The 25900-nt window shown below is 40.9% G+C and overlaps 1 protein-coding gene across 1 annotated transcript in view; it reads left to right on the plus strand.

Annotated features, from left to right (window-relative positions):
- Positions 1–25900, plus strand: part of LOC115204088 (protein kinase C-binding protein NELL1) — a 448552-nt gene that overhangs the window by 374607 nt on the left and 48045 nt on the right. The window contains exon 15 of the mRNA XM_029769393.1: positions 10368–10463. Within this exon, the coding sequence (XP_029625253.1) occupies positions 10368–10463 (96 nt within the window). The remainder of the gene's footprint in view (positions 1–10367; positions 10464–25900) is intronic.

Here is a 25900-nt window from a genome sequence, read left to right on the forward strand (position 1 = left end):
CGCTGTTTAAAATAAATGTTTATGCGATTTTTCTCGTAAAATAGCGATAATATTCCAACCGGGCGACGTCGTATTCATTCAAAGAGAGAAAGAAAAACATGGAGAATTCACATGAATGCGCATCTCCAGTGTCACTGTTCTCAGCCTGACCACTCACAAAATCTCCTGCTGTTTTTCGCCCAGAGACTGGAGAGACGTCATTCAAGTTTCTGGCGCCTTCTGAGAGCCAATGGAAGCCTTAGAAAATGTCACGTTACAGCAGAGATGCTGTATTTTCAATAGAGATGCCGCAGAAGGAGAACAAATTGTCAGACAGGGCGCTTCCTGTATGGAATCTTCTCAGGTTTTGGCCTGCCATATGAATTCTGTTATACTCACAGACACCATTCAAACAGTTTTAGAAACTTTAGGGTGTTTTCTATCCAAATCTAATAATTATATGCATATTCTAGTTTCTGGGCAAGAGTAGTAACCAGTTTAAATTAGGTACGTTTTTTATCCGGCCGTGCAAATACTGCCCCCTATCCCAACAGGTTAAACAGGTCAACATTCACAAGGCCGCAGGGCCAGACGGAATACCAGGACGTGTACTCTGAGCATGCGCTGACCAACTGGCAACTGACATTTTCAACCTGTGCCTGACCGAGTCTGTAATATCAACATGCTTCAAGTAGACCACCATAATCCCTGTTCCCAAGAACACCAAGGTAACCTGCCTAAATGACTACCGACCCATAACACTCACGTCTGTAGCCATGAAGTGCTTTCAAAGGCTGGTCGTGGCTCACATCAACACCATTATCCCAGAAACCCTAGACCCACTCCTATTTCATATGCCACACCTGTCAGCTGGATGGATTATCTTGGCAAAGGAGAAATTCTTACTAACAGGGATGTAAACTAATTTGTGCTCACAATTTTAGATAAATATGCTTTTTGTGCATATGGAAAATTTCTGGGATCTTTTATTTTAGCTCATGAAATATGGGACCAACACTTTATGTTGCGTTTTATATTTTTGTTCAGTATAAGAGTATAATACTATGGATCATTTAACTATTTGAGTTTCATTTTAGGACTCTTTTAGGTATAAAAAAATGGTTGACTTTTGTTGCTTTAGGTTCATTGAGATACATCTGAGATTTCCTTATAAGTTTTCACAGAATGTTCCTTCTGTACACAAACAGTTTAACAGTGCCTACAATGTAATGCTTTGCCTTTAGTTAGCAAACATACCCTGGGTAAAATCTATACATTTTGATGTTACAGCAAAATACCCATTATAACCATTTTAATGGCATAGGAAAAGAGAAGAAAAAAATGTCTCAGTATACTTCAAGAATAGATCAACATGTCATGAGTCCTTCAGTTTGATACATTGTCCAGAAAACGTGTTTAAATGTCCTTTGCACTATTAGTGGAATGGTAATGCTGTTTTGAAATGGTTAAAATATTGATGTGTTGATGAAGAATCAATAATCAAGCAGTAAGCTATACATGCAAAGTAATTAATTAACAATTAACCACCTATGAATAAACAAAGAAAGATTAATGGATCAACAATAACAGTTTGAAAACAGTGATTGATCATTATGATACACAGGATCAGTCTTTAGAGTCAATGTTCAAACAAGCTGCACTATTTAATTGTTTTGTAAATTGGCAAAAATGGGTATAGATATTTAAACTGTGATCATACATGACTACCAATTGGTAGCTTAATCATTTAAGTAATGTACTCCAATTGTAACGCAGATTAAGTGTGGAAGGAAGTCAGTTTGATCCTATGGCACTGTAGTTCTTCTTATGAAGCAATCAACTTTTCGCCACCAGAGGGAGGACATGAGCTGTCCAAGTGGTAGATGTATTATAGGAAGGGGTCTGAATGTTTCCCAAATGCACAATAAATTGATCTGAATTATTTGATTAAGAGGGGCACCATTAAGGTTTGGATATAGATTAATTCTTGAATTAACTATATCAGTAGTTAACATGAACCATTATATCATTAATCCTATTTCAACAATAGTCTTAATCAATTTACTATATTCTCATTCTGAACAGATGACAAGCTCTGGTACCTCAAGAACGAAATTGGTCGCAAACGAACACAATTCCACAAATAATAAATTCAAGGTTTTATTTACTAGACTAAATAAGTTGGAAATTAGGTACTTAACAGATACAATTTAAAGGCAGAATATGATGGGATACAACACAGTGATTGAGGTGACAGTCTCCACAGGTTAATATGAATAGCTTCCATACTCAACTCAGGCAAGTACAATGAATAACACATGCACATAAGTTTGAGAATGATATGATCTTATTCATTGAAAGAGAAAATGTGATATGCTACACCGACAGGCTTTCACAACCGCAAAATTATAGCAAGCTTCACCAACCAGGAATAGACAATGAACTAGGCTATCTGTTAGCATCCAAATGTAGACAATGCCGGGACAGTATTGACCATGGATTCGTACATTAGACCTGATGTCTTACAATTATGTTACACACACAACGGCACTTTCATAGGCTATGAATAATGTAACAGGGCAAATTCATTGTATGTCGTTGTTGCCTCTTAGTGGGATTCCGTTAGCATTGGCTAAGTGGTTGGAGGATAGTTGTCCCAGTCTCTCTCACCAGTGGAGCTGAGGCCAGCGGGCCGGAGTAGTTCACTGCCGAAGGAGAGATACAATGGTTCCTCAATTAAAGTTTTGAGCTTGTACCGCTACCGTTTGTGGTAGATAGTGGAAGATTGCACCACACAATGACAAGGGGGAGTTAGAACGCCTATCTATGGGTAGTCCAAGAGTCTCTTCTCTGGCACTAGAGTCCTGTACCAGGCAAAAAAATTAATCGAGAGAGAACTTTGGTAAATACAACGACGCAATTACACTTAACAAGTGAAGCCTTTTTGAAATCGGACAATGTGGTTGGATTAATAAGAAGATTATCTTTAAAATGGGATATAATAGTTGTATCTTTGAGAAATTTGAATTATGAGATTTTTCTTGTTTTGAATTTGCCGCCCTGCTATTTCACTGGCTGTTGAATAGTGTGTACTGCGGGTGGCTAGCGTCCCAGAGAGGTTAAGGTCTGGAGACTGGCTAGGCCACTCCAGGACCTTAATGTGCTTCTTCTTGAGGCACTCCTTTGTTGCCTTGGCCGTATGTTTTGGGTCATTGTCATGCTGGAATACCCATCCATGACCCATTTTCAATGCCCTGGCTGAGGGAAGGAGGTTCTCACCCAAGATTTGGCGGTACATGGCCCCGTCCATCGTCCCTTTGATGCGGTGAAGTTGTCCTGTCCCCTTAGCAGAAAAACACCCCCAAAGCATAATGTTACCACCTCCATGTTTGACGGTGGAGATGGTGTTCTTGGGGTCATAGGCAGCATTCCTCCTCCTCCAAACACGGCGAGTTGAGTTGATGCCAAAGAGCTCCATTTTGGTCTCATCTGACCACAACACTTTCACCAGTTGTCCTCTGAATCATTCAGATGTTCATTGGCAAACTTCAGATGGGCATGTATATGTGCTTTCTTGAGCGCTGCAGGATTTCAGTCCTTTACGGCTTAGTGTGTTACCAATTGTTTTCTTGGTGACTATGGTGCCAGCTCCCTTGAGATCATTGGCAAGATCCTCTCGTTTAGTTCTGGGCTGATTCCTCACCGTTCTCATGATCATTGCAACTCCACGAGGTGAGATCTTGCATGGAGCCCTATGCCGAGGGAGATTGAAAGTTATTTTGTGTTTCTTCCATTTGCGAATAATCGCACCAACTGTTGTCATCTCTCAACAAGCTGCTTGGCAATGGTCTTTTAGCCCATTCCAGCCTTGTAGGTCTAAAATCTTGCCCCTGACATCCTTGGAGAGCTCTTTGGTCTTGGCCATGGTGGAGAATTTGGAATCTGATTTGATTGATTGCTTCTGTGGACAGGTGTCTTTTATACAGGTAACAAGCTGAGATTAGGAGCACTCCCTTTAAGAGTGTGCTCCTAATCTCAGCTCGTTACCTGTATAAAATACACCTGGGAGCCAGAAATCTTTCTGATTGAGAGGGGGTCAAATACTTATTTCCCTCATTAAAATGCAAATCAATTCATAACATTTTTGACATGCGTTTTGCTGGATTTTTTTATTTTTCTGTCTCTCACTGTTCAAATAAACCTACCATTAAAATTATAGACTGATAATTTCTTTGTCAGTGGGCAAACGTACAAAATTAGCAGGGGATCAAATACTTTTTTCCCTCACTGTACATTAATGAAAGCTTCGCGGCAGACTGCAACCCTTTTCATTAAATAATGTCCTGTGTCCTTTCTGTTTTGAATGTACAGCTTGCTTGGCACGTTGTTGTGTCAAGTCACTCTGGTTCACACTGACCGTGTGCAACGCCATAAGAAACATCTTAAGCTTTAGCCCCCACCCACACTCTGTCAATGTTACTCGCCCTGGCAGAGCTGGTTAAGCTGTTGTCATGTTATCCAAAGTGTTGGTGACTGTAACTGTGCTTCTGGCAACAATTTTAATTAAATTCTTTCACTAATTACATTTTTTCACATATTCTACAGGTGTTGAAATGTATCTCTCTACATGTCCAGCTCACTCATTATCTCAGCCAGTCATGGCTAGTGGGAAGGCTACTGGCTTTCTGTGGCTTAACCAACTAGGCTCCTAATTTAACCATTTTATTTATATTTACAGATGGGATAAATGTTTGTTATTAACCTCTCTGGGCCAGTGGGACGCCCACCTACTCAACAGCCAGTGTAATCCCGTATTCAAATACCTTAGAAATGCTATTACTTCAATTTCTCAAACATATGACTATTTTACACCATTTAAAGACAAGACTCTCGTTATTCTAACCACACTGTCAGATTTCAAAAAGGCTTTACAACGAAAGCAAAACATTAGATTATGTCAGCAGAGTACCCAGCCAGAAATAATCAGACACCCATTTTTCAAGCTAGCATATAATGTCATATAAACCCAAACCACAGCTAAATGCAGCACTAACCTTTGATGGTCTTCATCAGATGACAATCCTAGGACATCATGATATACAATACATGCATGTTTTGTTCAATCAAGTTCATATTTATATCAAAAACAGCTTTTTACATTAGCATGTGACTAGCATGTGACTAGCATTCCCACCGAACACTTCCGGTGAATTTACTAAATTACTCACGATAAACGTTCACAAAAAACATAACAATTATTTTAAGAATTATAGATACAGAACTCCTTTATGCACTCGCTATGTCCGATTTTAAAATAGCTTTTCGGTGAAAGCACATTTTGCAATATTCTGAGTAGATAGCCCGGCCATCACAGGCTAGCTATTTTGACACCCACCAAGTGTGGTAATCACCAAACTCCGATTTACTATTAGAAAAGTTTGATTACCTTTGCTGTTCTTCGTCAGAATGCACTCCCAGGACTTCTACTTCAATAACAAATGTTGGTTTGGTTCCAAATAATCCATAGTTATATCCAAATAGCGGCATTTTGTTCGTGCGTTCAAGACACTATCCGAAGGGTAAAGAAGGGTGACACGCCCGACGCGTTTCGTGACAAAAAAATTCAAAATATTCCATTACCGTACTTCAAAGCATGTCAAACGCTGTTTAAAATCAATTTTTATGCGATTTTTCTCGTAAAAAAGCGATAATATTCCGACCGGGAGTCGTTGTTTTCGTTGAAAGAGAGAGAAAGTAAACATGGTGTCGGCTCGTGCACGCGCCTCCAGTCTCATTGTCCTCAGATCGACCACTATCCAAATGCGCTAATGTTTTTCAGCCATGGCCTGCAAAGCCACCATTCATTGTTCTGGCGCCTTCTGAGAGCCTATGGGAGCGTTAGAAAATGTCACGTTATGCCAGAGATCCCCTGTTTTGGATAGAGATGATCAAGAAGGCCAAGAAATAGTCAGAGAGAGCGCGTCCTGTTTGGAATCTTCTCAGGTTTTGGCCTGCCAAATGAGTTCTGTTATATTCAGACACCTTTCAAACAGTTTTAGAAACTGTAGGGTGTTTTCTATCCAAATCAAACAATTATATGCATATTCTAGTTTCTGGGCAGGAGTAATAATCAGATTAAATCTGTCGCGTTTTTTATAAATAATGGGGTGCAAAGGAGCAAAATAAATACAGTAGGGGAAGAGGTAGTTGTTTGGGCTAAATTAAAGATGGGCTATGTACAGGTGCAGTGATCTGTGAGCTGCTCTGACAGCTGGTACTTAAAGCTAGTGAGGGAGATAAGTGTTTCCAGTTTCAGAGATTTTTGTAGTTCGTTCCAGTCATTGGCAGCAGAGAACTGTAAGGAGAGACGACCAAAGGAGGAATAGGCTTTGGGGGTAACCAGAGAGATATACCTGCTGGAGCGCGTGCTACAGGTGGGTGCTGCTATGGTGACCAGTGAGCTGAGATAAGGGGGGACTTTACCTAGCAGGGTCTATTAGATGACCTAGAGCCAGTGGGTTTGGCGACGAGTATGAAGCGAGGGCCAGCCAACGAGAGCGTACAGGTCGCAGTGGTGGGTAGTATATGGGGCTTTGGTGACAAAACGGATGGCACTGTGATATACTGCATCTAGTTTATTGAGTAGGGTATTGGAGGCTATTTTGTAAATTACATCGCCGAAGTCGAGGATTGGTAGGATGGTCAGTTTTACGAGGGTATGTTTGGCAGCATGTGTGAAGGATGCTTTGTTGCAAAATAGGAAGCCAATTCTAGATTTAACTTTGGATTGGAGATGTTTGATGTGAGTCTGGAAGGAGAGCTTACAGTCTAACCAGACACCTAGGTATTTGTAGTTGTCCACATATTCTAAGTAAGAACCATCCAGAGTAGTGATGCTGGACGGGCGGCCAGGTACCGGCAGCGATCGGTTGAAGAGCATGCATTTAGTTTACTAGTATTTAAGAGCAGTTGGAGGCCATGGAAGGAGAGTTGTATGGCATTGAAGCTTGTCTGAAGGTTAGTTAACACAGTGTCCAAAGATGGGCCAGAAGTATACAGAATGGTGTTGTCTGCGTAGAGGTGGATCAGAGACTCACCAGCAGCAAGAGCGACATCATTGATGTATACAGAGAAAAGAGTTGGCCCAAGAATTGAACCCTGTGGCACCCCCATAGAGACTACCAGAGGCCCGGACAACAGGCCATCTGATTTGACACATTGAACTCTATCAGAGAAGTAGTTGGTGAACCAGGCGAGGCAATCATTTGAGAAACCAAGGCTATTGAGTCTGCCGATGAGGATGTGGTGATTGACAGAGTCGAATCAGGCCAGGTCAATGAATATTGCAGCACAGTATTGTTTCTTATCGATGGCAGTTACGATATCGTTTTGGACCTTGAGCGTGTTTGAGGTGCACTCATGACAAGCTCTGAAATCAGATTGCATTGCGGAGAAGGTGCGGTGGGATTCGAAATGGTCGGTAATCTGTTTGTTGACTTGGCTTTCGAAGACCTTAGAAAGACAGGGTAGGATAGATATAGGTCTGTAGCAGTTTGCGTCTAGAGTGTTACCCCCTTTGAAGAGGGGCATGACAGCAGCTGCTTTCCAATCTTTTGGGATCTCAGACGACACGAAAGAAAGGTTGATCAGTTTAGTAATAGGGGTTGCAACAATTTCGGCAGATCATTTTAGAAAGAAAGGGTCCAGATTGTCTAGCCTGGCTGATTTGTAGGGGTCCAGATTTTGCAGCTCTTTCAGAACATCAGCTGACTGGATTTGGGAGAAGGAGAAATGGGGAAGGCTTGGGCGAGTAGCTGTGGGGGGTGCAGTGCTGTTGACCACTGTAGGGGTAGCCAGGTGGAAAGCATGGCCAGCCGTAGAAAAATGCTTATTGAAATTCTCAATTATAGTGGATTTATCGGAGCTGTATGTTATATGAGCTGTTCTTGTCATCATATGGACTTGGTCTTTTACCAAATAGGGTTATCTTCTGTATACCACCCCTACCTTGTCACAACACAACTGATTGGCTCAAACGCATTAAGAAATTCCACAAATTAACTTGTAACAAGGCACATCTGTTAATTGAAATGCATTCCAGGTGACTGGTTGAGAGAATGCACACAGTTTGCAAAGCTGTCAAGGCAAATGGTGGCTACTTTGAAGAATCTCAAATAGAAAATATATTTTGATTTGTTTAACACTTTTTGGCTTACCTCATGATTACCTTTGTGTTATTTCATAGTTTTGTAGTTATTATACAATGCAGAAAATAGTAAAAATAAAGAAAAACCCTTAAATGAGTAGGTGTGTCCATACTTTTGACTGGTACTGTAGGTATTCAGACCATGTAGGTCTCCTCCTGACCGGACCACTACTGAGGTGTCACCCGCCAAAGCATGTAGGCTAAGAGTAAGGAGCTTGACTTCCATTATCTAAATGACCGCTGATGCGCCTCCATTAGTACTGATGACTGTATTTATGATAATGTATCCAGGACCACTCTATAACATGTGACCATGCTCTCCCTGCACTATTCTGAGATATTTTTTTTGAACAGAGCGAGTCGGTCGGGCTTGGCTTTGCTCTCTCCGTTCGTAGCCCTAATGAGATTTGTGCTCCCAATTAGAGAAGGATCGTTATGAAGAGGGCTGACAATCTCTTAATACAGCACATTAAAGGGATGTACGACAGTCATCCCAGCGCTAATTAAGTCAATTCAATTTCCTAGCGTGGAATCGTAATGCTGTTATCCATTTGGTGGATTTGGAGGAACCTGGAATTACAGGAATTTCCTTTAGCACACCATCTTTGATGTTCCCGCATCCCAAATGGATCCTTGGAAGCTCAAGGATCTCAAGGAGCCGGGATGATTCCTATACTACCCGGTGCTGGAAGGCTAGAACTCTAATCGAAAGTCAAATAGCAAATTTGTGATTATAAGCATGTCTCCAAAAGTAGTGAATCAGCAACAGGCTCAGTTAGGCAGTGGGATGGTTGAGCTGAAGGTCACTGGAGCTGCTGTGGAGGAGAGAATCTCTACCTTACACCCCCTTTATGCTGATTGCAGTAAAATGATAATTAGAGAAGTAGATACACTTATATTGACTCAGTCTAATTCATTCTTAATTGTGAGGTGTATTAGTACAATCAGGCTCTTAATGAGGTGCTTGAAATAACTTTATCAGGGGATCCAGTCAAATGAACAGCACTAATGGGTTTTGGCACGGTGCTGTGTGGTTATTTATTGCACTTATGTATCAGTTTGTATATTTAGCACGCTTTTATAACGAGACAGGTGTGATCATTATGTGAGCAAATGGATGTTTATTGGACTCATAAACCAAAGCGAGGGGACCTATGTGTTTGTGCAGTGTGTGTTGGCCTCCGACTCTCTCCCTCTCTCTCTCTATCTCTCACACACACACACACACACACACACACACACACACACACACACACACACACACACACACACACAACACTACAAATAGAGGTTTTTGCCAATTTAGACTCATCCTTAAAATCCTGTCATTAAACTTACTGAAAGAAATGGAGACCTGCACACTGTCAAACTTTTCTCCACTAACTTTATGAGCACCATAATGTCACAGTGGTTATACAGAACCCAGCCTTCCCCTCTACCAACTGAGCCACAGCGATCGATCTATCGATCTATCGATCTATCGATAGATCGATAGATCGATCGCTGTGGCTCAGTTGGTAGAGCATGGGGCTTGCAGATTCCCACTAAGGCCAACCATACGAAAAATGAGAGTGAGCGATCACGTCTTGTACATTCACAGCACAAGTCACAGTGAGTTTCACATTGTGCTTTGCAATCCATCAACTGGGGGGTTGTGAAGATCACAGACACGTTTTCTCTCACATACATGACAAAACACACACACACAGAAAGTGGGACCCACAAAGCCCCATCTCACCCCCTACTGAGAATGCATAGAAACTAAAACTATTCCTCCCCATGGAGAGTAATGGTGACCTTGGAAGATGCTGGAGGGTGTGCACCTGTGCGTGCGTTCTGCTTAGCAAAAATGGCCCGCTTAGGTGGCTCATGCCCAGGGCCAAGCCGGCAAGCTGGGCTTCTTACCCATTTAAAGTTTGAGAATAGGGTTGTGTGTGGTGGAGGAAATGCACAGTGAGGGACTGGTCATTTGAGCCACAAAAACCAATGCTGCTAAATAGAACAGAACAAAATAGTGTTCACAGTAGGATTGTGTTTGTGATATATATGTGTGAGAATTAAACTCTTGCACTGGCTGTTTCTCTCTGTTTTTCTCCCTTTTCTCTCTCACTTTCTCTCACTGCTTCTCTCTGTTTCTCTTTCTGTCTCTCTCTCTACTTTGTCTGTATCTCTCTCTTTCCAGCATTCTGTGAGGAGGGGTGTAGGAGCGGAGGTACCTGTGTGTCACCCAACACCTGCATCTGCCCCTCAGGCTTTACGGGACGTCACTGTGAGACAGGTATGACTATAGTACCACACTGTTAAAAAAATATATGTTGATAATAATGTACAATTGTATGGCAACCAGCTGCAATAGGTTTGTGAGCTTGCTCAACATTAGGGCTTATATCTGAACCTACATACAGTTAAAGTTGGAAGTTTACATACACCTCAGCCAAATACATTTAAACTCAGTTTTTCACAATTCCTGACATTTAATCCGAGTAAAAATTCCCTGTCTTAGGTCAGTTAGGATCACCACTTTTTGTTTTAAGAATGAGAAATAATTATTTATTTCATATTTCTTTCATCACATTCCCAGTGGGTCAGCAGTTTACATACACTCAATTAGTATTGGGTAGCATTGCCTTTAAATTGTTTAACTTGGGTCAAATGTTTCGGGTAGCCTTCCACAAGCTTCCCACAATAAGTTGGGTGAATTCTGGCCCATTCATCCTGGCCTCCTTGCTCGCACACGCTTTTTCAGTGCTGCCCACAAATTTTCTATAGGATTGAGGTCAGGGCTTTGTGATGGCCACTCCAATACCTTGACCTCGTTTTTCCTTAAGCCATAGTGCCACAACTTTGGAAGTATGCTTGGGGTCATTGTCCATTTGGAAGACCCATTTGCGACCAAGCTTTAACTTCCTGACTGATGTCTTGAGAGGTTGCTTCAATTATCCACATAATTTTCAATTCCTCATGATGCCATCTATTTTGTGAAGTGCACCAGTCCCTCCTGCAGCAAAGCCCCCCCCCACAACATGATGCTGCCACCCCCGTGCTTCACGATTGGGATGGTGTTCTTCGGCTTGCAACCCTGCCCCTTTTTCCTCCAAACATAACAATGGTCATTGTGGCCAAACAGTTCTATTTTTGTTTCATCAGGCCAGATCTTTGTCCCCATGTGCAGTTGCAAACTGTAGTCTGGCTTTTTTATGGCGGTTTTAGAGCAGTGGCTTCTTCCTTGCTGAGCAGCCTTTCAAGTTATGTCGATATAGGACTCGTTTTACTGTGGATGTAGATACTTTTGTACCTGTTTCCACCAGCATCTTCACAAGGTCCTTTGCTGTTGTTCTGAGATTGATTTGCACTTTTTGCACCAAAGTACGTTCATCTCTAGGAGACAGAACGCGTCTCTTTCTTGAGCGGTATGATGGCTGTGTGGTCCCAAGATGTTTATACTTGCGTACTATTGTTTGTACAGATGAACATGATACCTTCAGGCGTTTGGAAATTGCTCCCAATGATTAACCAGACTTGTGGAGGTCCACAATTTTTTTCTGAGGTCTTGGCTGATTTCTTTTGATTTTCCCATCATGTCAAGCAAAGAAGCACTGAGTTTGAAGGTAGGCCTTGAAATACATCTACAGGTACACCTCCAATTGACTCAAATTATGTCAATTAGCCTATCAGAAGCTTCTAAAGCCATGATATCATTTTCTGTTTAAGGGCACAGTCAACTTAGTGTATGTAAACTTCAGACCCACTGGAATTGTGATACAGTGAATTATAAGGTAAATAATCTGTCTGTAAACAATTGTTGGAAAAATTACTTGTGTCATGCACAAAGTAGATGTCCTAACCGACTTGCCAAAACTATAGTTTGTCAACAAGAAATTTGTGGAGTGGTTGAAAAACAAGTTTTAATGACTCCAACCTAAGTGTATGTAAACTTCCGACTTCAACTGTACATTCTCAACTTGAATTGTATGCTTATTCAACCTTGAATTTTAGGTTGAGTGAACATGCAATTCAACTTGAGAATTGAGTCTACCTTATTTTCATATTTCCCAGAGCTCCTTGCCTTTTCTAGTGAATTGTAGTTACCACCCATGACTGTTTGTTAGCAACAGAGACATGGTTTTTGTATGGTTTATATGTTATCTTTAAACTCTGTATGACAATGCATTTCATACACTGAGTGTACAAAACACCTTTCTAATACTGAGTTGCACCCCATTTTGCCATCAGAACAGCTTCAATTTGGACTCTACAAGGTGTCGAAAGCATTCCACAGGGATGCTGGCCCATGTTGACTCCAATGCTTTCGGCAGTTGACTGGTTGTCCTTTGAATGGAACATTCTTGATACACATGGGAGACGGTTGAGCATAAAAAAAAACTGTAGCGGTGCTGTTCTTGACATACTCTCAAACTTGTGCACCTGGCACCTACTACCATACCCCTTTCAAAGGCACTTAAATATTTTGTCTTGCCCGTTCACCCTCTGAATGACACACATAAAAATGTCTCAATTGTCTAAAGCCTTAAAAATGCTTCTTTAACCTGTCTCCTCCCATTCATCTACACTGATTGGAGAGGATTTAACAGGTGATATCAATAAGGGAGCATAGCTTTTACCTGGATTTACTTGGTCAGTCTGTCATGGAAATGTGTTGCCATCGTAACCATCCGAGGGGGCTACAACAGACTACTTCCGTCTGGTTAGACTGTAAACTCTCCTTCTAGACTCACATTAAGCATCTCCAATCCAAAATGAAATCCAGAATTGGCTTCCTATTTCGCAATAAAGCATCCTTCACTCATGCTGCCAAACATACCCTCGCAAGACTGACCATCCTACCGATCCTTGACTTCGGCGATGTCATTTATAAAGTAGCCTTCAACACTACTCAGCAAACTGGATGTAGTCTATCACAGTGCCATCCGTTTTGTCACCAAAGCCCCATATACTACCCACCACTGCGACCTGCATGCTCTCGTTGGCTGGCCCTTGCTTCATATTTGTCACCAAACCCACTGGCTCCAGGTCAACTATAAGTCTTCGCTAGGTAAAGCCCCGCCTTATCTCAGCTCACTGGTCACCATAGCAGTACCCACCCGTAGCACGCGCTCCAGCAGGTATATTTCACTGGTCATCCCCAAAGCCAACACTTCCTTTGGCTGCCTTTCCTTCCAGTTTTCTGCTGCCAATGACTGGAACGCACTGCACAAATCACTGAAGCTGGAGACTCATATCTCCCTCACTAACTTTAAGCATCAGCTGTCAGAGCAGCTCACAGATCACTGCACCTGTAAATAACACATCTCTAAATAACCCATCCAACTACCTCATCCCCATATTATTTATTTCATTTTTTTTCTCCTTTGCACCCCAGTATCTCTACTTGCACGTTCATCTTCTGCACATCTATCACTCCAGTGTTTAATTGCTAAATTGTAATTACTTCGCCACTACGGCCTATTTATTGCCTTACCTCCCTAATCTTACCTAATTTACACACCCTGTATATAGATTATTTCCTATTGTGTTATTGATTGTATGTTTGTTTATTCCGTGTGTAACTCTGTGTTGTTGTTTGTGTCGCACTGCTTTGCTTTATCTTGGCCAGGTCGCAGTTGTAAATGAGAACTTGTTCTCAACTGGCCTACATGGTTAAATAAAGGTGCACTGTCAACTGTAGGACCTTATATAGACAGCTGTGTGCCTTTCCAATCAATTGAATTTACCACAGGTGGACTCGAATGAAGTTATAGAAACATCTCAAGGATGATCAATGGAAACAGGATTCACCTGAGCTCAATTTTGAATCCCATTGCAAAGCGTCTGAATACATATGTAAATAAGGTATTTCTGTTTTTTATTTGTAACAAATTTGCTAATATTGCTAAACCTGTTTTTGCTTTGTCATTATGTGGTATTGTGCGTAGATTGATTAGAGAAAAAATATATTTAATCAATTTTAGATTAAGGCTATAACGTAACAAAATGTGGAAAAAGTCAGGAGGTCTGAATACATTCTGAATGCACTGTATCATATAAACTCAACAGCTATCTAAGTAATAGGTGCAATAAATCCAACTACCAACAGATTAGATTAGTTAAAAAAAAAATTATGATAAGATGTCTGACCATCTTGAAAAAATTCCATATGTCAGCTTTGAACTTCCGCACCCCAATGTGCACATCAGACTCCCAGCGATCAGATAACTTGTTTCCCTCAAGTGCACTTCTTCCTGATGAGCACTCTGTCACCTTCAGTGATTGTCGATGCTATCACTTTTGAGTCCTAACTGCATTTGCTGGCCCTCTGACTCTTTGTAGATTTCACAGCCAACTCGTAAGCGTACTTCAATTGTCTTCTTAGCTGTTTAGTGTAGTTCTGGTGTGTGGTTGCATTGTTGCCAGCTGGATTCAGTCCAAAACAAAGGTCAATGGGTAACCAAGCTTGTCGCCCAAACATGAGAAAGAATGGAGTCTCACCTGTTGTGTCATTGCGAGTGCAATTATATGCATGCAATAGGGGTTTCACATAATGCCTCCACTCTCCTTTTCTCTTGTCACTCAGTGTGCCTAACATGTCCAATAAAGTCATTTTGAAGCTGTGGTATCCCAGGAGGTCTACCCCGGGGGATAGTAATAGAGGGGAGGTACGTGAGGCGACGTTGACTCCCTCTGCTGGGAATACCGGAGCTGGGCTCCCCGACACCGACAGCTCTAAGTGGAGGTAATTAAAGGAAATTGCCAACCAGCCGTGGAGGCCAAATAAAAGGAGCACGGTGGCACACCGCGAGAGAGAAGGGGGAGAGACCGACACCAAGCGAAAGGAGAAAAGAAGGACCGAGCCAAACCTCAGTGATTTTCTTTGTTTATTTTCTGTCTTAGTAAAGTTGTTTTTGCGGACTAAAGCCTCCCTCTCTCTGTGTCAATCTTTGCACGCTCAACCCAACACCCCACGGTTTACTACAAAGCGCTCAACAGTATTACCACAAGGGTGATAAAGGGTTGTTTTGTGATTTGACGCCAGCAATGGAGCATAATTCTGCTGTCAACTCAGACTCAAAATTGGCACCTTGGTCACAGTGAATCGTCTGAGGAAATCCATAATTTAAAATCAAATTGTCCCAAACTCTCTGGCTACTGTCTGGTGGGTTTGGTCTATAGTAGGGATAGTTTTATGTAAAATTATCTAACTTTACTAAGATGTTTCTGGTGTCTGAATTGTCAGGTTCAAGTGAGAGAAAATCTATACAGACTAGTTCTAGGGGCATAGATGTTTTGATATTCACTAGGCTTGCAGCTTTTTGCACTCTACCCTTGCGCATCATGGACCTCAGACATACACTTCTTGTCCTCTTCAAAATCCATTCTAGGCCAGAAGAAGCAGACCCTTGTAAGATCCTGAGTTCTCAGTACAGAAGTGTCCCCTTTCCTCATGGATACCTTCTAGAGCGCATTGTGATTTATGGGTTTTACCATTTGGAAGAAATGTTCTCCATGCTGGTCTTGAAATTATCAAGCCTTCTCTGAGAACAAACTTATCCCATTCTCTGAGCATTAACCTGACTTCCGTTGGCTCTTCCATCCTTTGTTTCTCACTAGGCTTCTCATCGTCTTCAAAACAGCATATTACCACTGAGAGATGTGGGTCTTCCTGCTGAAGCTTATACCAGTCTGCTGCTCTTAACCCAGGCAAGAAGGGTTGACCTGGCCACTGTTGTGGTTCTTCAAAATCCAACGGGATGGCTCTTTCTCCAGGTCCAAGACCTTCCACCATGGCAGTGTCATTGGCATCTACATCTTCTTCATCCATGTGTGTTTGAACATAAGAGGTGAATCTTCTTGCTTGATCGATGATTGTGTTAGCAGTTGATGATACTCTTCAATAACACAGACCCCAAGGCAAATCAGGGGGAGGAAAATAGGTTTATTCAAAGAGGCCAAATCATGCTTGGAAATAGATGGTAATTTCTTCCCTGTCCTCAGTGATTCTCTCCACAGAACAAAGTGACAGGGTGTAATTTATAACACCCAGCCCTTGCCTGTGGTTGACCAATTAGAATTCCTTGCAGTAAAATTGGGCCAATGGCCAAATAACAAGTATCCTATTTCAGACTCAATGAAAACGTGGAACACGTAGCTATGAGTCCAGGACTGACATTCCCAGATTCTAAACAGATGTTGAACTGAAAACCAACTAAATTCAGCAAAAAATAAATGTGGCCACCAGCTGCATTAAGTGCTGCAGTGCATCTCCTCATGGACTGCACCAGATTTGCCAGTTATTGCTGTGAGATGTTACCCCACTCTTCCACCAAGGCACCCTGCAAGTACCCGGACATTTCTGGGAGGGAATGGCCCTAGCCCTCACCCTCCCATCCAACAGGTCCCAGATGTGCTCAACAGGATTGAGATCCGGGCTCTTCGCTGGCCATGGCAGAACACTGACATTCCTGTCTTACAGGAAATCACGAACAGAACGAGCAGTATGACTGGTGGCATTGTCATGCTGGAGGGTCATGTCAGGATGAACCTGCAGGAAGGGTACCACATGAGGGAGGAGGATGTCGTCCGTGTAACGCTCAGCGATGAGATTGCCTGCAATGACAACAAGCTCTGTCCGATGATGCTGGGACAAACCGCCCCAGACCATGATGGACCCTCCACCTCCAAAACGATCCCGCTCCAGAGTACAGGCCTCGGTGTAACGCTCATTCCTTCGACGATAAACGCAAATCTGACCATCACCCCTGATGAGACAAAACCGTGACTCATCAGTGAAGAGCACTTTTTGCCAGTCCTGTCTGGTCCAGCGACGGTGGGGTTGTGCCCATAGGCGACGTTGTTGCCGGTGATGTCTGGTGAGGACCTGCCTTACAACAGGCCTACAAGCCCTCAGTCCAGCCTCTTTCAGCCTATTGAGGACAGTCTGAGCACTGATGGAGGGATTGTGCATTCCTGGTGTAACTCGAGCAGTTGTTGTTGCCATCCTGTACCTGTCCCACAGGTGTGATGTTCGGATGTACCGATCCTGTGCAGGTGTTGTTACATGTGGTCTGCCACTGTGAGGATGATCAGCTCTCCGTCCTGTCTCCCTGTAGCGCTGTCTTAGGCATCTCACAGTATGGACATTGCAATTTATTGCCCTGGCCACATCTGCAGTCCTCATGCCTCCTTGCGCATGCCTAAGGCACGTTCACACAGATGAACAAGGACCCTGGGCATCTTTCTTTTGGTGTTTTTCAGAGTCAGTAGAAAGGCCTCATTATTGTCCTAAGTTTTCATAACTGTGACCTTAATTGCCTACCGTCTGTAAGCTGTTAGTGTCTTAATGACCGTTCCACAGGTTTTCCACATGTTCGTGATTTGTTTATGGTTCATTGAACAAGCATGGGAAACAGTGTTTAACCCTTTACAATGAAGATCTGTGAAGCAAAATCTAACACATCTCTGAGCACCACTCTTCATATTTTAAAGCATGGTTGTGGCTGCATCATTTATTTTATCTTTATTTAATTTTAACTAGGCAAGTCAGTTAAGAACAAATTCTTATTTTCAATGACAGTGGGTTAACTGCCTTGTTCAGGGGCAGAACGACAGATTTTCACCTTGTCAGCTCAGGGATTCGATCTTGCAACCATTTGGTTACTAGTCCAACACTCTAACCACCTGCCGCCCCAATCATGTTATGGATATGCTAATGATCGGCAAGGACTAGGGATTCATTTTGGGAGCTAAGCACAGGCAAGATCCTAGAGGAAAACCTGGTTCAGTCTGCTTTCCAACAGACACTGGGTGACAAATTCACCTTTCAGCAAGACAATAACCTAAAACACAAGGCCAAATATACACTGGAGTTACTTACCAAGACAACATTGAATGTTCCTGAGTGGCCTAGTTACAGTTTTAACTTAAACTGTCTTGAAAATCTATGGCAAGACTTGAAAACGGCTGTCTAGCAATGATCAACAACCAACTTAACAAAGCTTGATAAGTTTTTAAAAGAATAGTGGGAAAATATTGTACAATCCAGGTGTGCAAAGCTCTTAGAGACTTACCTAAAAAGACTCACAGCTGTAACTGCTGCCAAAGGTGATTCTAACACGTATTGACTCAGGGGTTTGAATACTTATCTAATCAAGATACTATGTAGTGTTTTATTTGTCATTAATCTGAACTTTTATTTTAATTTTTTTCTTCCACTTTGACAGAGTATTTGGTGTAGATCGTTGAGGAAAAAAATACAATTAAATACATTTTAATCTTAACTTGTAACACAACAAAATGTGGAAAAAGTCAAGAGGTCTGAATAGTTTCTGAAGGCGCTGTAGATAACTACCATACAATTTCCAAATGATCTTGCCATTCCAAAGTTGTATAATCCCTGACCAACTTTCAGCCAATAACTTTTTTTTACCTCAAACTCTATTCTTAATTAGGTTTTAGGCCTGGACAATACACCATTTCAGCTGGTAGGCTTGTTTCAGATGTGTTAAATTGCTTAGATAATAAAAATTATTGTGCTGTCTTATTTATAGACCTTTCCAAGGCCTTCAACACTGTTGACCATCACATTATCATTCAAAGGTTGACTGAAATAGGCCTGGATCAGGCTTCTTGTAAGTGGTTTGAGAATTATCTGTCAGTCAGGACACTGATTTCAGATGGTGTTTAGTCTAGTTACCTGGATATTATGAAAGGTGTAACACAGGGGTTGTTATTGGGACCTTTTCTCTTTACTATGTTAGACCAATATTATTTATATATCTGTTAACTTGTAATTAGTCTGTATGCTGACAATACTGTTATCTATGCCATTGCCCCAACTGTAGACCAGCCATTGTTAGAGCTGCAATCTGACTTGGTTGCCTTACAAAAAGCCCTGGTTGGTTTAAAACATGTATTTAATGTGGTGAAAACTAAATATATGTTCTATAATTCTTGCAAAAATGTTTTAGATAACTACATATTTATTATTTGAAGGGTGCTCTCATTGATTGGGTTCCCGCCTATAAATATCTGAGCATTTGAATTGACAAGGATTTAACGTTTAAAAAAACTTACTGGTGAGCTTGTTAAAAAGCTAAGATTCAACCCCTTCCACTCATACCAGTATACAGGTTAAAAATGGCCGATTTGGGCACTATTAAGCACCTAAATTGGAACGTAGTGGCTGTACAGTAACATACCAGACATACGTTAGAGTTCTGGCTTTGCACTGTATGGTTTTTGACTGACAGTTGTTCTGAGCTTGAGCACCAATCGCGACAAGAAGTTGGCCCCATCCCTTCCGCTAATTGGGTAACTTTTGCATATTTTTTGTTGTCTGATCATTGTCACTGTAAATTAAGATGATCAAATGTATTTTTGAAAGATGTTCAGGATTATAAAAAATACCACTTTGATGTCATACAAGCAATCCACGTGCACTTCACATCCTCGAATCATAAAACGCATATACATTGTCAACGTTTAAGATCACTATGTTTGATGTACATTTACAAGATTACATGTTGTCATACCCTGGGTTGTTTTGAACAGAATGAACCTATGTTTATTGTTAAAAAACTTGCGCTCATCACTACTTTCTATGCGCACCAAAATTACGGTCTGTTTCTCTGAATTGCCTTGTCAAAGCCAAACACTGTAAGATTAGCTAGTCATGTAAGCAATAGAACAGGCTTTCAAATCATGCCAACTGTCACGCTCTGACCTAGGAGAGCAGTGTTTTCTCTGTTTAGTTAGGTCAGGGTGTGATAGGTGGGTGGGCATTCCATTTTTTTGTTTTCTATGTTTTGGCCAGGTATGGTTTCCAATCAGAGGCAGCTGTCTATCGTTGTCTCTGATTGGAAGCCATACTTAGGCAGCCTGTTTTTCCTGTGTTGGTGTGGGTAGTTGTTTTCCGTTTTGATGGTATACCTGACGGAACTTTTGGCTGTCATTTTGTTGTTTTTTGTTTAAGTGTTTTCATTGAAGTAAAGTATGAGCACTCTACACGCTGCGCCTTGGTCCCCTTTATACGACCTGCGTTACACCAACATGGTCTAGATTGCGATTTTTAATGGACCATTTTTGGATTGAGTAAACAGTAGTAATTGTGTAATGGCAGGAGCAGGGTTGTGTTCCAAATGAAACAACTGTAAGTGTGCTTCCTCTAGTTACTCAATGGCACAGCTAGGAGAGCTAAAAAAAAGTACCTTAGTGAAAGTTATTTATAATTAGGGATACATGGAGAAAATTGGACCTCTGAAATGAAAATGGATGGCCCTCCCTTCAACAAAATGTATTTTACCTAAACCCTCCCTGAATGCTTGAGAAAAAAAATCAATGACCCTCCACTATACCCAAGAGAATAATTAAAATATAAAGTGGATAGCAGAGAACATCCTTAGCGTTTTAGCGTCACTTCTTGGACAAACCAGATTCTTAGATATGCCATTTTAGGAACTGTATTTCATTCTGTAAGCAGCGGCGGTTCTAGCCTTTGTGGCTCCCTGGGCGAACCCCCCCTTCAGCGCCCCCCCCCCCCCCCCCCCGCCCAAAAAAGCACAGTTCTGCACTAACTGGAATTTTTATTCAGACATTTGGAACAACACAAATAAATAATCATAACATTTAAAACAATATAAATATTTTTTTAAATAAGACTCAAATTTCAAAAATATGTTAGAAAAACAAATAGAAACCAATTGTAGTATATAAATACAAATAAAAAATAACAATTATTACACTATCACCCTATTGCCAACAAAAAACACACAAATCAAACTAAACTGCACAAATCCTATTTCACACAAATACACAAACACACCTATAAAGAAAATAACCTGATTATTACATGATTGCGCTTCAAACAAGAAACACAACTAAATTGCACAACTAATTGCATTAGTACTGTACAAAGTTAGAGGTACGCTATTTGATAGATTCCCCCTCCCCCCCACCTCGGGCTTCTAGTGGGAGACCTGAGGTCAACCTACCCCTGCCCCCCTCCCCATCTCGTACTTCTGAGAGGGAAATCTTCCCAGGCAGCAGCCTGCCTAGCTCACAAACTAGAATCAGGGCGCCCACACCGACAAGGTTAATATCATTGACGTGAAGTGCAAGGCGCTCGATTTTGTGCGGGTGCCCTGTGCCGCCCCCGGCAAGATGCTACCCTGGGCATCTGCCCATGTCGCCTATACCGAAATCCGCCACTGCCTGTGAGCATTTCATGGTATGCTTACAGGAATTTTGATTGCACACAGGGCTGTGTGCAAGAAGGTTGTGGGATCACAGACCACTGTGGACAAAAGTAGGGGTGGAAAGATCTATTTTATAATAAAAGCATTGAATTAATCTATCATCGTATTTGCAGGTCAGAGAAAAAAGCCTTATATAAACATTTCATGTGATTCTACGTCATTTTACATATAGGCAGAATCTGTTTAAATACAACAGAAATCATCAAAATTACAGAGTAATGGACAGAGAGAGAGGCCTACGTGTTCATCTTATATCTATCCAATGCAAAATCTGTGTATTGTTTGCAACGAAACTGTCCCTGTTTGCAAATAATTAAATCTGAGACGTCATTAGGAATCTGTGCATGGTACTTCCAAAAGTTAGACAGTATACCTACCGACACAGAAAAATGTAAGCTTTAACTGCTGTCTACTCTTCTTCCTTAACCCAATGAGAGAAGGTTTTAAGTGTTTCCCTAAAATCTGTCTGGGTTTAAACATTTATTTTACAGAAAGTGAATAGCTTAATCAATTGGTAGTGAAAGTCATTTTTTCCCCTACTCGGCTATAGAAAGTTGTAGCTCAGCCACTGAATGTCAAAGAAATGACACAATTTATTTGTCTTCACAACCAATCCCTCTTGTTGTTAGTAAAGTCTAATTAAAATGAAGATGTTGAAATGAATTATACCTACTTAAAATGTGCCTACTTTCAGCACCATCAGCTGTCCATTTCCAATTGATTGTGCCAATTTGACTGCTGCTTCAAGTTTCAGCACCACAAGTTACTCAAATCTGTCTCACTGTTAGGTCCATAACTGATAAATGCTTCATGGACAAGAAAAATATTGTTTTTATTAAAATAAATTATATACTGATAAAAAATAGAAATGCAACATGCAACAATTTCAAAGATTTTACTCATATAAGGAAATCAGTCAAATCAAATAAATAAATTAGGCTCTAATCAATGGATTTTACAATACTGGGCAGGGAAGCAACCATGGATGGGCCTGGGAAGGCATAGGCCCACCCACTTGGGAGCCAGGCCCAGCCAATCAGAATGAGTTTTTCCCCACGAAAGGGCTTTATTACAGAGAGAAATGCTTCATCAGTTGTCCGGGTGGCTGGTCTCAGACAATCCCGCAGTTGAAGTAATCGGATATGGAGGTCCTGGGCTGGCATGGTTACATGTGGTTTGTGGTTGTGAGACTGGTTGGATGTAAATTCTCTAAAAACGTTGGAGGCAGCTTATGGTAGAGAAATGAACATGACATTCTCTGGCTTCAGCTCTGGTGGACCTAACAGAGACAGACCTAACAATGAGACAGATTTGAGTAACTTACATTGTGGTGCTGAAACTTGAAGCACCAGTCGCGGCACAATCAATCAGAAATAGACAGCTGATGGTGCTGAAAGTTGCACTATGACAAAACTGCACATTTTAGAGTGGCCTTTTATTGTCCCCAGCACAATGTGCACCTGTGTAATGAGCATGCTGTTTAATCAGCTTCTTGATATGCCACAACTGTCAGGTGGATGGTTTATCTTGGCAAAGGAAAAATGCTCACGAACAGGGATGTAAACAAATGTGTGCACAAAATTTGAGATAAATAAAGCTTGTTGTGTGTATTGGACATTTCTGGGATCTTTTATTTCAGTTCATGAAACATGGGATCAAGACTTTACATGTTGCGTTTATATTTTTGTTTAGTATAGTAGTAGCAAGCTATCAAAGTTGACCTTCGGTCCTCCTTCTCTCCTTCTCATCTACCTGCTCACCCTCTCAAACTGAACAGAACATAGGCTATAGGCTAGTCCGCATGCAAGATATTGAATTTTTTTAGACTAGTCCTTAATCAACAACAAATATTTGACTCTCTTCCTGAACTGCCATTGTAGGCCTGCATAGCACAGCATTGGTTAGGCAGAATAAAACACATTTTAATCATCGTGAGCAGAGCAGGCTGGGGCTCAGGGTTGGAATATCAATTGCAATGTGCAGTGGGGTAGTGCTATTTTTTTAGGTGAGGGAGTGCAACACATTTAAATTATGTCCTTATTTAAGTTTATACCGACAGGTGTAGCCTATTGAATATCATTGTAGAATAGGCATATGCATAAAATGCATCCTCCAATCGAAACGTCTTCCTAAGCCCACACATATTGTCAGAAGAAAAATGTATATTTTTAACACCCTCAAACACCAAGTCTGACATACCTAATTTCAAAATAGGCCATCATCACTGTCAATCGTGAATTCTTCATGTGTTACCGGTGAAATGTCCAAACTGCATACCAATCATTTGACCTCAATCAGTTTCATGTGAATATGCATTTAGATCTTCCTGAATTACTGTTTCATGGGCAAATTAAAGGAGATGTTGTTAAACTATTAGCCTATCTTGTCAGCCTATTTTGTTTTAATCAAAGCATATATCCTGCTTAGTTGCACACACCGATAAAGTGTTGTTACAGTAGGCTAGCCTTTATGCTTTTATATCCATTTCAGTTATGTAAAATAGTAATTCATAATTGTGATGATGCTAGATATTGATTCTGCTTTGATCTAACTTCACTAACGAGCACCATTGTGAGAAGTGATAATCTTCTATTTGTAATAATAAGTCATGAGTAGGCAACAGATCATGTAATGACTAGGCAACAGATCATGATGAGGATTATTTTAAGTGATTTGAACGCCCTTCGATTCGTGGTGGTGAAAGGAGAGCACAGTAACCATGTGGTCACATCGTTCTGGGTTCCACTGCGCAAGAGGGATCCCGTGGAGTTTTATGAACATCAAGGCAGACATGCAGTGAATTTAGATCCTAGATCTTGTTGGTGTGATGATAAGGTTCATGTGTTGGATCAGTTTGTTTGCATACGCAATAGGCCTACATGAGCCCCAAGTCGATAACTGTTTTGAGGACAATCATTTTAGCAACCCCTGGTAGAGTTCTCTCTGTGGCTGTTCTTGTTACGTTGGATTTGACTTGCTCAAAGTGGTCAAGCCTCTGACCGACAGGCCTCTGTAACACACAACTACAGTTATTCATCATTCACACCACCGCCAGAGAGAGAGAAGACAAGGAAGAAACCACTATTTACCTATAGGCTGCTATAGCCTACATATTTATTCAGTTTTCATGGAATTTTTATGGTAATTAAATATCATTTATTTAGAATTTTTCTGAATTCATTTTCAACATATTTTTACCAGCTCCGTGTAATCTCAAATAACCATTCTGGAAATGTCGATCCATCCCTTATAGTTGAAGACTCTTCTTTGAGTCATAAAAGTGCATTAAAATTGCTCAGGAACTGTGCACATTTTGGAGAGGTGTGTGGCAACTTGGAGACACCAGTTAGTCCTCTCACTCAAACCTTTGTAATTTTCCTGTCTTATGCTACACCTACCCTACATTTTCCCGGAATAGTCATATGTTACTGAATGTATCCAGAGTATTGTCAGATTTCCTTATCAACAAATGTGGCGAGAAGTACAGTAAATATAAAACGCACATAAAATCAAGTGTTTTATGGTTAGATTCAGTCTTGTCAGGTGAACTGTTGTGTATTCACCTTTTGGTGAATTATCTCCATTATCTCCAAACTTTTCCCTTTCATTTGCTACCATGGTTATGCTTATGTTTTTCATAATTTTCTGTAAGAAACATTTAAATGTAGCCCTATCCATATAGATCTATTCCCACCAGTGTAAATGGTTAACGTCAACTTCTTATTATAGATATTGCCTCACTCTAAACAGCAAGAAGCCGATGGTCAAAAACTCGCAGGAATGTTGACTGTACAATGGTAACACTATTTACTAGAATGCACCAGCCACTACTCTTAAACCTTTGGATGCCGTCTACCATAGTGCCCTTTGCTTTATCACAGGTGATTAGTTTTAATATGAATAACTGCATCCTGTATCAAAAGGTTGGCTGGTCCTCATTAAAGCCCCGTAGATCAATTCACTATTCCCTAAACAAGCTTCCGACTTACCTAACTTTGTTCTTTGTTGAAATACAAAAACATGAGTTACCAAACCCTTTCACAGGGTTGATTAACTCTCAAGGTTCCTCGGGTCTCAACGAATTAGGTAAATCTGCCTTCAGTTTTAATGACCCTCATTTTTTTAATAACCTGCGTCTTGATTCCCTGGTGTCGCTAGTGCAGTTTAGGAGTCTGTTGAATTTCTTAAATGAGAATTGCATTGTTTTGATTCAATTTAAAAATGGATTGTGGTCAACAATTGAAGTAAAACATTTTTTAACCTGTATTATTATTGTTATGTTTTAATATATTTTTTTTATGTTTGTGTTGAATTTGTTGTCCATAGCGCACCATTGAAAATGAGACCCTTATCTCAATGGGCTCTCCTGATTAAATAAAAGTTTAATGAAAAAAATAAAAGAATAACTTATGTTATGCTGTAAAACTTATCCATGCTTCTTTAAAAAATATAGCATATCACTTAAATC

The sequence above is a fragment of the Salmo trutta genome, chromosome 12 (genome assembly GCF_901001165.1).
Source record: "Salmo trutta chromosome 12, fSalTru1.1, whole genome shotgun sequence".
Taxonomy (NCBI): Eukaryota; Metazoa; Chordata; class Actinopteri; order Salmoniformes; family Salmonidae; genus Salmo; species Salmo trutta.